We start from the raw sequence: 12,146 nt of genomic DNA on the forward strand, positions 1-12,146 counted from the left end.
TGGGCCAGGCCCAGTTAGGGGTTGTCTCTACGAGCCCACAGCCTAGTGTAGTATAAACTACAATGCGCTGGGCTTCGCGGGTTAGTACACAATAATAATATATAATTAATATAAAAGTAGTAAATAGCTGAAAAGTCCGACCGTTCGGGTCGGGTCCAGTACCATACCTCGTCAGTTACCAAAGACATATTTTGGAATTTTATATTTTAAATTGTATAGTTTTATGTCTATGATATCTTTAAATTTCATAAGTTTTATCTAAAGAATATAGACAAAGTGTTTAATTATATTTATCTATTATAGTAATAATAATATATTATCTCTAATCTTTTTATTAATTAATAATGAAATAAACATCAATGTCAGTATCTATATTTTATATTATATTATATTACATAATAAAGTAAATCAAATGAAAGTCACATTCTATGGGATAATCTATATGGGGTTTTTCCGTCTAAAATATATTATTTTGTCATTTATCTCTACTTAATTTAAAATTATATTCCTCATGCTAGAAACTATATTTTTTTATTCAGGAATATAACTAACTCCATAGCTTCCATTTTTCCAAATCTTATTTTTCAAATATAAATTAATATGATGAATATCTTTGGTTGATCTCTATGAGGTTTCTCCGTCTAAGTTATATTATTTCTCATTTATCTCTACTTAATTTAAAATTATATTCTACATGCTAGAAAATATATTTTTTATTCATGAATATAACTAACTCTATAGCTACCATTTTTCCAAATCTTATTTTTCAAATACAAATTAATATGATGAATATCTTTGGTTTATGAGAAATATTTATTAAATAACCAAATTCGTACTTAATTGTCTAATAATCTATCCTCTTATTTTAATTTTCCAAAATTCTCTAAACCTGAAGTTATACATATTTAATTAACAAGTCCATAACGGGCTATTAATTAATCCTAATAATCAATCATAAGTTTTAACTCCTTAAAAACAATCTTTGAAACGTATTGAGGTGCTATTAGCGCAAATTTTGTAAGTTTTTTTAAATTTAAATTATACACGAGTTTTGTTTTTAAAATATAATGTAAGACACGTAAAATAACAAAAATACAACATATGACTAAATATTTTAATGTGATGAGGAAATAACTTTTTTATCTAACATTCCATATGATATAATATATATGTATTTTCTAACTTTAATTTTTCAAAAAAAAAGTCTTGTAGTTTGTAGTTTTGTACCCACGACAATACTTATACCAACGTTGTCAAGAGGTCTAAACTTAAAAAGTTATTTTTGGATTATCATAGATCCAATATGATACCTAAAACAACAAATTCTTACAAGAACTATTCTTCATTCATGAACATCTCGAAACAATTTATGACTTTTTGAAAAAGTTAATAAGTCAGAATGGAGTGACTTATTGACTTTTTCCCTCACATAACAATTTCATGCCAAACACATTTTAACTTTTCAAAAAGTCAATAAGCTAATAAGTCATCAAAACATCTATACCTTATAATAAAACAAAACAATTTTAGGCCACTTGGCATTAACTTGAGCTATTAGATGCCACGTGGCATTTTATTGTTTCCTCTATTTTCCCTTTGAGCGGCAAATTTAATAGACTCTTCCTATTCTACGTTTCATAATCTTACACTAGAAGAATTCTCAAATCCCTCTCAATCATCCTCTCATCTTCTCTCAAATCATCTTCCAAAAATAAATACATTCCATATTCTTATTCTTGAAGATCATTCCTTTCAATAATCTCCTCATCACAAACCCTAATCTAAGGCGATCGTTCCACTTTGACAATTTTTCTTTGTCGCATTCATCCGCCGTCACAAGTTCATCGATTTCTTCTTCATCTTTTTCAGTTGTTAATTCACACAAAAACAGTAATAAAACATGAGATCGAAATTTGTGTTGATTATGAATCGATTTTAGATCTATTTTTGACATCTTGAATATCAAGTTTGTAGAAAGTGTTGAATTGCAGGTTTTTATTGTTACATCGAAGAAGAAGAGAACAATATAGTTGTTAATTACAATTCATATATCACATCATTGTTTCTATTGTTGTTGGCAATTGATGAAGCTGGAGATGAATGGAGCCAAGAGCAATTTTGGTTGCATAATTTGAAAGAAATTGCTGGTTGTGATTCACGAAGATAAAAATTGCAGGTTTTGCTATTTACAGCAACTCCAACGATCAAATGCACTCTGTGATTTATATAATAGGTATGGTGTTTCTATTTTTCGTTTATGAATTTTTCATTTACAGATGCTAACAGTGTTTCTTTTTCTTTTTTTTTCATATTGAAACCCTAAATCTGACATTGATTATTCATTCTTCAAAACAGGTTAATTAGTTAATTCTTTTAGTTTTTGTTTGCTGGTCAATCTAGGGTTTGGTCCCTTTACGGTGAATCCAAACTCTTATTTCGTATATATTGAATCCAAATCCCTAATGTTTGTTTTTAAATCAGGATTTGTTCCCCTTGCACTGAATCAAATCAGATGCTCTATCAGTTCCAGGTAAATACGGTAATTTTTTCTTGGTTTGATCGGATATTTGTTAAATTTTATTTGTTTCATTTTTAATCTAATTTCATTTAATTAAGAACGGGTCAATTCGTGTTGTGTTTAATCTCTCAAATAGGATTAAATCAAAATTTTCAACTTATAATTTAGCACTAATATTAAGTATGTTATAAAGTTTCATTTTACTAATAATAAGCATCTATAAGAAAAAAAAAGGCTGGATATCAATATTGAAACTAAAATTTGCACATTGTTTTGCTCCTTTAGTGCAATGGCAGATGAGGTTAACAAAGAAACCATTGGAATCAAGCTCTATGCCTCCAATAGAGAGCTGGAACATTACTTTTAAAGTAATATTACAATAACATTACTTTTGATTATGATAATATTACAATAACTTCTCTTTCGAGGTACCCACTTCTCCGTATCATTTGTGGGAAGTTTGAGTAATTTAAATTGGTTTTTAATTAATATTTTTCTATTTTTTATAAGTTTGTTGATAATGTGTTTAGCCTGTGCAAAAGCTGTTTGCACACCTTGAGGTTGCGATAAAGGTTATATTATTTCTATTCATTTTTATGTAGATAGAGATTTTAATTATAAACAGGTCATTTTTGGCTTGTGTTATTGATTTGTGACTGAACTTGCGTAATCTAATTATCAAACTTACGAAATCTGGATATCGTCTTCTAATACTCAATTAGTTATTGATTTGTGACTGATATTCTTTTGGTGGATGTGGCTTCGTAGCATTTACAGAGATCGTCTTGAATATTTCGGAAGCTCTTAAACCAAATGCCTAACCCAAAGATGGATGTGGCTTCTACTTGACAAAATGTCAAGAAATTGGCTTGAAGTTAAAGGTAAACAAACAAGGTGTCTTAAAACGGATGCAAGTGTTTTCTGAATTTAATATTCTTTGATTTTTTTTTTCTAAGAACTTCTAAATAGGATTGATAACTAAGCTATCAAAAAAGTATGGATGAAGCTCAAACTTAACTAAGTGTTGTCACCATTATTGTGTGCAATCACCTTATATCATTAGAGTGACCAATACTCTATATGACCAACAAATATTGATTTCAAATAAGGTTTAGTTGGTAATCTAAAGGGGTAGTGTTTTCCTTCTTTACTTGGCACATTCAAAATTATTGCATGCATGCCCTTTTGCCATCTTTCTTTTGTAACACATATAAAGTTATGAAAGATTACACATAAGATAACATCCAAAGCAGTTATAGAAACCTTACCACCATACTTTGGTTGACTATATTGTTTTCCATGACATCTTAACACACTTCACTAACAGTACATGTCATGCTTGATCTTTTTTTCAGAGAAGTGCAATTGAAGCTGTTGCGGATTCAAAGGCCTACTCACATTTTGATACACTTATTCAAGTTAACCACTGCCATATTATATAATATTACATCTTCACCATGCAATAATGCTCTTATATTTATTAGTTTTCGGGTCAATCAGGGCTGATTAGGACGTCTATTCTGCTGCAACAAGTGAGGTGCTGGTAATATTTTCTCTTTCTTTTGAGTGTGAATGACTGTACAAGCCTACAAGGTGTTGCAGGTGGGTTAGGTAACAAGTCAAAACAAATCGAGCATATTAACTCATAAACACTATATTGTTAAAAAAATTATAAAATGTATAATTGATTACAATTCATTGTTATTATGAACGCTAGATGATTACTATAATAATTTGAACTTTTTTCATATTAAAACCGTTTGGAAGGTTTTATGCGTTTTGGTGTGTATTGGATGGCTTTTTCATACTTTATCCTGTTACATTTTGAGTTAAGTTACAGCCTTTAAAATGGTTCCAATATGTATACTTAGGCTGGATAGGAGTTAACAAGTCACTAAAAGTAATGATGTTTTTCAAATTGATCAAGACTCAACATTGATGTACCCGCGGGTAGAGGGATGGATTTCGTTACTTCAACGATTATTTCATTTAAAGGATTATTTTAACATTTTTAAGTTATATATTTGTGTGTTAGTCCACCCGCGAAATTACAATTGTTTATTGTTAACATTATTATCTCTCACAGGTTTCCATCTCTTGCGTCGGTGATAATGTAACGCCAATTTCTTCTGCCGGCATGAGTCGCACGTTGGAAACGGATAAAGACAATGAGGTATCTCCAAGTAACAGTCTTAAACGTAATCGATTTAACGTTTATTTAATTAACATGTTTACTTAGATGGTGTTGAATAATATTAATTATTGTTGGTCAGTCTCCAAACATATAATTTACTCAAACATAAATTTGAACTTGATACAAGGGCTCCCAAACCGACTCACAGTTTCCAGTTTCCCCGGCATAATTACGGACTCAAGCAAACTGCCGGCGAGATGAACGACAAAGCCAAGTCTCTTGCGTTGATCGGCGCCGGTGCTCTGTTAGGTTCCGGCGCCACCGTAGCTCTTCTCAGGCTTCTTCCTTCTTCTAGGTTCTTCCATTAATCTACCACTTCTACAATCTATCTATATGTTGTATATAATAATCAGCAAAACTATTTAGGTTTTCAACAAAGTTTACTGTCGAGAAACTGAGGTTTGATTATAATATTATTGTTTTTTTTTTTTTTTTTTTTTTTTTTGTAGAGAAGCTACGGTTCAGAGCAGTAATGAGGCGAAATCGAATGGTAAGTTTCTAGATTCTTCTGCTTTTTGAACTTATTTGAAGGTTGTTACAAGTTAGGATTTGAGTTGGCTTATTGTGAATTGAGTTGATTTAGAAGGACATTGTCACAGTAACTGTTAATTTAGAGTATGTTTGAACCTAATTTTAGTTAAATTGAAGTGATAACAATGTGACTGTGAGTGAATGGTAGTTATTCGGGCACAGTTTTTCGGCTTAGATGCATTGAGGTTTTTTTTTTTGTGTGTATTGTATGATTGATCTTATATTAGCCTACTTAGCCACTGTACAGCTGTAGACTGTAGTTATGAAGAAGGGACAAGGCACACAATATCTGCCATTGAATAACTTACCTACGCTTTTTTTGGACATATCTCGTTTTCAAGTAAGGACTAAGGAGGGCTGGTATCGTTATCGAACTCTAGTAGCTAATAGACAGGTTATAGGAGTTGAAGGTTTGTTTCGTAAATACTTAACAAACTTGACGACAGTTAAGTCTGTTAGTATGAGCTATACAATAAGAGAAGGGGAACTCCAATCTATTTATTTAAGCAGCTTTACCCGTCTATTCTTTAAACCCTACTATATAATGAGAAGGGTAGCAATGTTGTGAGTGAGTCGATCCTCCTACTCTAAATATTTCTCTTTCCAAAGCACATGTAACAGCGGTATTGATCTTCATTGGAAAAGCTTAATTACCGGCAGTGACTCAAAAGCAGCAACAGCAACACTAGGAATCAGGAAATGGAAAACACTCTGAAAGAACACGAGAAGGCCCTCCTGAGATTAGAAACAGCAGCGGATCACAGAAAGTCGAGCTGCAAATGAACAATCATTTGCTGACATTTGTTCTACACTGGAGGAACAGTTATAAATTTGAATGTTTTGAGTGGTAACCAAAATTCGAATCAGCACAAGGCAGTCATTCAAAACCATTTGATACACGAGTTACAGTCTTACAGAGGGATATGACGGAGAGGAAGTAGATGGATGGTCGTATAAAGTTGAGTTTTTTTTTCTTGATTGACGAGACTCCTGAACAGTAACAGTTTATAATTTAAACTGTGCTATGTAGCAATTCACCTTGAAGGCATGGCTTTGCAATGGCACCGTGTCTATATGAAGACTAAGGGAGCGGCGATCACGGAACCTTCTTGGAGTGACTATGTGCTATCCATCACTAGCAGGTTTGCTGATTCCATGCTGGAAGACGCAATGGAGGAGATAACCACACTGTTCCTAACAGGCACACTCAAAAGATAACCGCCAATCTTTTGAGGCCCTGCTGAAAAGATTCACAATTTGCGAGGAGTATGCTGTAAGCATCTCTCTCAGAGGATTAAAACTTGATATTAGATGTCGTGTAAAGATGTTGAAGCCAAAGACTCTAAATGACACGTAATTCTTGGCTAGATGTGGCTAACTCAACCTTAGCTCGTTTGCAGAATCAATATGGACCAAGAAATGCTAATACACAATCATTATTAATTAATTAGACCTACATTTAACATACCTGCGTCAATAATTAATCCACCCATGAATGCAAACAAAAAAATTGACGAAAAGAGAGCAAAAGGAGAATGCCTCTGGTGTGCAGAACAATTCACTCACTCACTCCAGTTCATAAAATGTAAAAACAAGAAGTTGTTTGTAATGGAGGTGGAAGATGCAGGGATTGTTTTGAAGACCCTTTGGTGTAACTGTGTAAGGAGTTGGCACTAATATGGACTGCAATTACTGGAAGGGGCTGCAGTTTATTGGGAATAATGAATTGAATTTCAATTCAGGTTCTGTTTTTATAGGTCACAAGGTCAAGAACTGTTAACGGGGAAGTACTGTTACATGTCAATTAGCTAATAGACAGGCAATAGGAGTTAAAGGCTTGTTTTGTAAATACTTAACAAACTTGACAGTTCAGTGTAAAAGTCGGTTAGTATGAGTTGTACTTAAAACACTAGTATGAAATGAGAAGGGTAGCTATGTTTTGGTTAAGTCGTTCTTTCTTCTTCCTGGATAATTCTCTCTTTCCAAACCACATGTAACAGCTATCGGATGAAAAATCTCGATGTGTCAATTTGTTTGTTATCTTATAATCTTATATATTTAATTGACATCTCAAACTTCTTAAGTGTATAAGATATATGGACTCCTACCAGCGATAATTGGTGCTGCTGTGCTCTGATAGTCCTCTAATTATTTCATAGGTAAAGCAGTTTTATATGCTCCAGCTGCAGAAGACAGTGGTTCTCTAAAAGAAAAAAATTATGAGGTGGATTCTGCTGACCTTTTAAAAGACGATATAGTCTCTGAACAGCTCACCAGGTACTTTTATCCAGGTTTGACTAAGAACTTTGAGAGAATACTAGGAGCAGTAAATACCTTTGCAATTTCATGTTCTTGATACTCTTTTTGACGTCAGGAATATTCAGTTCTTTGGTTTTGATGCCCAACAAAAAGTGACAACATCCTATGTTGTAGTCATTGGCCTTGGAGGCGTCGGGAGTCATGCTGCATCAATGCTTTTGAGATCAGGAGTTGGCAGGCTCCTCCTTGTTGACTTTGACCAGGTATTTATCTTTTAAATATATAGAATAATAATGACCTCTCAGGCCAGAAATATTTAGACGAACCAATAGATATGTATATGTAAGTGGACTAATTTGACCTCTTAAGTGTTAAAATTATGAATTAGTTCTTTCATTCATTTACTAAATTAAATAGCTAACTTTATCACGAATTGAAAGACAACTGAGACTATCAGTTTTACACTTTTACCAGAAAACTTGGGATTACATGTTTTTTCCACATAGGAATAGGGGCAATCCTGGTGGTAGTTGTAACGACATTTAGGATCTGGATCTTGTCCAAAGCTTAAACACATCATTTATTGTATGCTCATATATTTATTCACTGAAGTTTTCTTGTAACGTGGTCAGGTTTCATTATCATCTTTAAATCGACATGCGGTTGCTACAAGAACAGATGTTGGCACACCAAAAGCATTATGCCTTAAGAAGCACTTCTCATTAATTTATCCGGAGTGTCACATAGATGCAAAGGTTCTGTTATATGATAATTCATCAGAAGAAGAAATTCTCTCCGGTGATCCAGATTTTGTCTTGGATTGTATTGATAACATTGATACAAAGGTGCCTCCATATTCAAACAACTGCACGTATTGTTTTGTTAAATAATCAATATTAATATTTTTGTTAAATTATGTATGATAGGTGGCTCTTCTTGCTGCATGTGTACGTAGGGGTTTAAAAGTTTTATCTGCTACAGGGGCTGGTGCAAGAGCTGACCCCACTAGAATACGTGTAGCTGACTTGAGAGAATCCACTAATGATCCACTATCTAGATCGGTAATGCTTCTGTCTTGTATATTTTTACATTTTATTGCCTACTGAGTAAACAGGTTGATATTGATTATACTACTATGCATTTAATGGGTAAAAGGGGTAATATTAAATACACTAGTTAAAGTGGAAACACGTGAACAAGTCATACAGACCCAAAACTGACTTTAAAAATGCATAAAACCTCCTAGGTCGTTCTCGTCTTAACTGCCGATCCTGACGTGAATCGATTTGGGTTTTTTTTTTTTTTTTTTTTTATAAATTTTATTTTGCAGGTTAGACAACGTTTAAGGAGAGATCATGGTATTGAAGGTGGCATTCCTGTAGTTTTCTCTTTGGAAAAACCAAAGGCAAAACTGCTACCCTTTAAGGGACCTAATGGAGAAGAAGAGAATCCTTCAGATTATCAAGTGAGAATGTTTACTATCTATTTCTTGTATTTAGAGGTGGCAGTTAACTATTGAATGGGTCGATTAGGCTTAAGAATAATCTCTAACCCGGGTCAAACGATGAAATAAAAGTATTAGCTTAAAAAAGAAACAGATTTAGCAAGTTCAAGCTGCCTTTATAGCATGCAAAACCTTCTAAACTGCATGATTCAAAAAGTTAGATTATTATTGAAATACTCTAGCCTCTAGGTAGTTACCCGAGAATCTGAGACAAGAGAAGCACAATAATTCGCTGTTGACAACTATGCTGCTATTAGCTTTTGTAATCATATCTGACACTAATTGTTTATGAAAAACTAGGAAAAGCAGTGTTTTGGGTTGACTCAACCTGCCTCTATCAAAATATATGAGTTTTCATGTGGATGGAGTTTTATCCAGTGCTAGTGTTTGAAAGATTTGGTTTGTCCATTGATTATATCTTACTCGCAGCATTGCTTGCTAGTTGCTATGGGAATTTCATTTTTTTTCACTAAAATTCCAAAATATGTTGTCAGGTAGTGCCTGGATTTAGAGTTCGCATAATTCCTGTTCTGGGAACCATACCTGCCATCTTTGGACAAATCATGGCATCATATGTTGTGACACAGCTGGCAGAACTTCAAGTACACATGGAGCCCATTGTGAACTTTGATATGGATCATTACCGTGTCCTACATCAGCGTCTTATTGAGCATGAGGAAATTATTTATGGTACATCCGTAAACGTTCAGGTACTTGGCTTTAACAGTATTTCCTATTCCCTGAGCTTATGTGAAAATGAATTTTTTTTTTTTAAATTATGATCAATAACCTCACACTTTTAAATGTATCATTTTTTGAATCTTTGTTTTTGTTTTTTTCTTTATATCCGACTGGTTTTACGGGTAAACTGATACGACCATATAATTGTAACATATGATTATTATTATTAGTTTTCTTATCAGTAGATAAATGCTAGTTTTTGTAAGTCCTAGTTTTATAGTACTATTTAGTAGATAGGCTGTAAACCTTGATATAGATTAGGAAATCCTTAGTATTAATTAGTTTCCTTTTATTAATAGTAGCATGTTACCCGAGCATTAATATTGCCAAGTGATATCGTATCATTGGGAGAGACTTATCTCTCAATAGTCGGTCAACCTATTATTGTTCGCTATCCACTATTTTTGTTCCTTTTCATCTCAGTACGAAAGCCGGGTCATATCATAATTCATAACCTTATGATAACCCCCTTTTTTAACATTACGCATTATTAGGCATTGTAGAACATCCACCGAAGTACCACTATAAATACTTATATATTTATGTGTGTGTGATATCTCTTTAACCATAAACTCTTTGCTTGACGTCCATTCTACAATTTCCTCAATACTAATATCTTGTTAACAAACAAAGATTTTATAAAAAAACTGGTCAAGAAAATAAAAACAATTGTTTTTGACCTGTTACCCAACCTCATAGAAGAATGCATCTTATTATTAGAGAGTATTTATTTTGTCTTGATATATAATAAATGTATATGGGTCTCACTCATGACAACTGAAATATTTACTTGTTTGTTTTTTCGATCTTTAAGGTAGATATTGAAGAAGTGATGTATGTTGCTAAAGAATTGTGGCATTGTCGAAGCGCAAGAGACCTAACTACAAAAGAAGTCGGGCGTGGAATGTGGCGTTCTGTTAACGAGTTGATGCTCGTGAGGTATGGTTTCTAAAAGGAAGCTTGAAAATTTTCAGTAAGTTTGACTACTGGTAAACAATAAAAAAAAATTGTGGCGTTTATATTGGCACATTTTATGAAAGAGATATCTAAAAGTAACGAACTTGATTAGGGGACTAGACGTAGAAATCAATTATCTTCCCCAAGAGGAGATAGTTAAAAGAACAAATATTTTCGCTTTTGCCTGTAATGATTCTGTACTTCTACTCGTGGCAGATGGGATAGATCAAAGCCGGCATCTGCATGGAATCTAATTCTTCTAAAATTTACAGAGGTATTTATCATTGTTCACTATATTAAATGTCACTTATCAGGGTTATGTATTATCCCAACTGGTCTAATAAATTTTCTAGCTAAAAATGAAACGGGGTCAATGGGTCAGACGTTTAAACGGCTCAAATAAAAAAATAGCTAAAAGTGAAACGGGTCAAATGGGTCTGCAGGTTTATTAATGGTTCAAATGAAAAAAAGCTAAAATGAAATGGGTCAAACGGATCGGACAAGTTTTAACAGGTTGAAAGTCACCCCTTCTGTAAGTTTAGTGCATACAGACAGAGTTGTTAATGTTTTGCAATATGTAGATTGTTATTGTAATTATACATTTTTGTAATGTAATTGTACGTAACACATTAATTATTTATTTATGAAAATAATTGGACAAAAAGAATGTTTCCGGGTTACAAACATTCTGGCAATGATGAGAATCTTTTCACATTCAACATTTAGTGATTTTTCTTTTTTATTTTCTCCTCAAAATAGGCTGACGAACACGAGTCTAGCACACTTGAAGATATAAAAGCAAATGAACCTGAGTTTTTCACAAGGGTAACATGCACACTGAAGAGAGCGGAATTAGACTTCTGTCCGTAGAGTCATTGCATTTATCAAGGTGTGTGATTCTGGGAAATGTGATCACTACGATCAATTTACAAAGACTACATTTTGTTTTGATCGTTCCTTTTTTGCAGCTTTAAGTTGCCATTGTTTGTATGGCCTATATGCAGCAAAAGTGATTTTATATTTTGTATACTCGCCTGTTTACGAGGAGCGAGCTAACCCAAACTTGACAGTGTTATGTTAAGCTCGAACGTGAATGTGATTCTACAGCTAAACATGTCTTTTTTTAGTATGTAAGGGCTAAGTAAATGTTTTAAAGAGAATCATCTCTATCAACTATAGTGGGCTTCTTGGTTTTCAATAATATGTTTGTGTAGCATGACAAGGGTGAGCAAAAAATAACCTAACCGAAACCGAAATAATTAATAAACTGAACTGATATGCCTGGCCCAAACTATTAATAAATTGAACTGATGTGCTTGACCCAAACTAATAACCGACGGTTTGGTTGTGTTTTTTTTTAACTGATAATTACGGTTTGGTTCTGGACCTTTGGTTATACCACAGTTCCAAAACCAAATCGAACCTTACCATAACCAATCCAA

The 12,146-nt window shown here is 33.2% G+C and overlaps 1 protein-coding gene across 2 annotated transcripts; it reads left to right on the forward strand.

The window, feature by feature from the left end:
• The first annotated feature begins 4,823 nt into the window (after positions 1-4,823).
• On the forward strand, positions 4,824-11,877 carry LOC110915689 (tRNA threonylcarbamoyladenosine dehydratase). 2 transcript variants are annotated; one of them, XM_035985123.1, is made up of 11 exons: positions 4,824-5,007; positions 5,162-5,206; positions 7,416-7,520; positions 7,618-7,765; positions 8,135-8,347; positions 8,429-8,563; positions 8,833-8,967; positions 9,501-9,716; positions 10,562-10,686; positions 10,921-10,978; positions 11,464-11,877. In XM_035985123.1, exons 1-11 carry the CDS (start codon positions 4,910-4,912, stop codon positions 11,572-11,574), a joined length of 1,389 nt encoding a protein of 462 aa, XP_035841016.1. In that variant the 5' UTR covers positions 4,824-4,909; the 3' UTR covers positions 11,575-11,877. The 2 variants fall into 2 exon arrangements, with proteins under 2 accessions (XP_035841016.1, XP_022016109.1); XM_022160417.2 differs by having other exon boundaries at positions 5,162-5,202; positions 7,403-7,520.
• The last annotated feature ends 269 nt before the right edge of the window (positions 11,878-12,146 follow it).

Source organism: Helianthus annuus, chromosome 16 (assembly GCF_002127325.2).
Source record: "Helianthus annuus cultivar XRQ/B chromosome 16, HanXRQr2.0-SUNRISE, whole genome shotgun sequence".
Classification (NCBI taxonomy): Eukaryota; Viridiplantae; Streptophyta; class Magnoliopsida; order Asterales; family Asteraceae; genus Helianthus; species Helianthus annuus.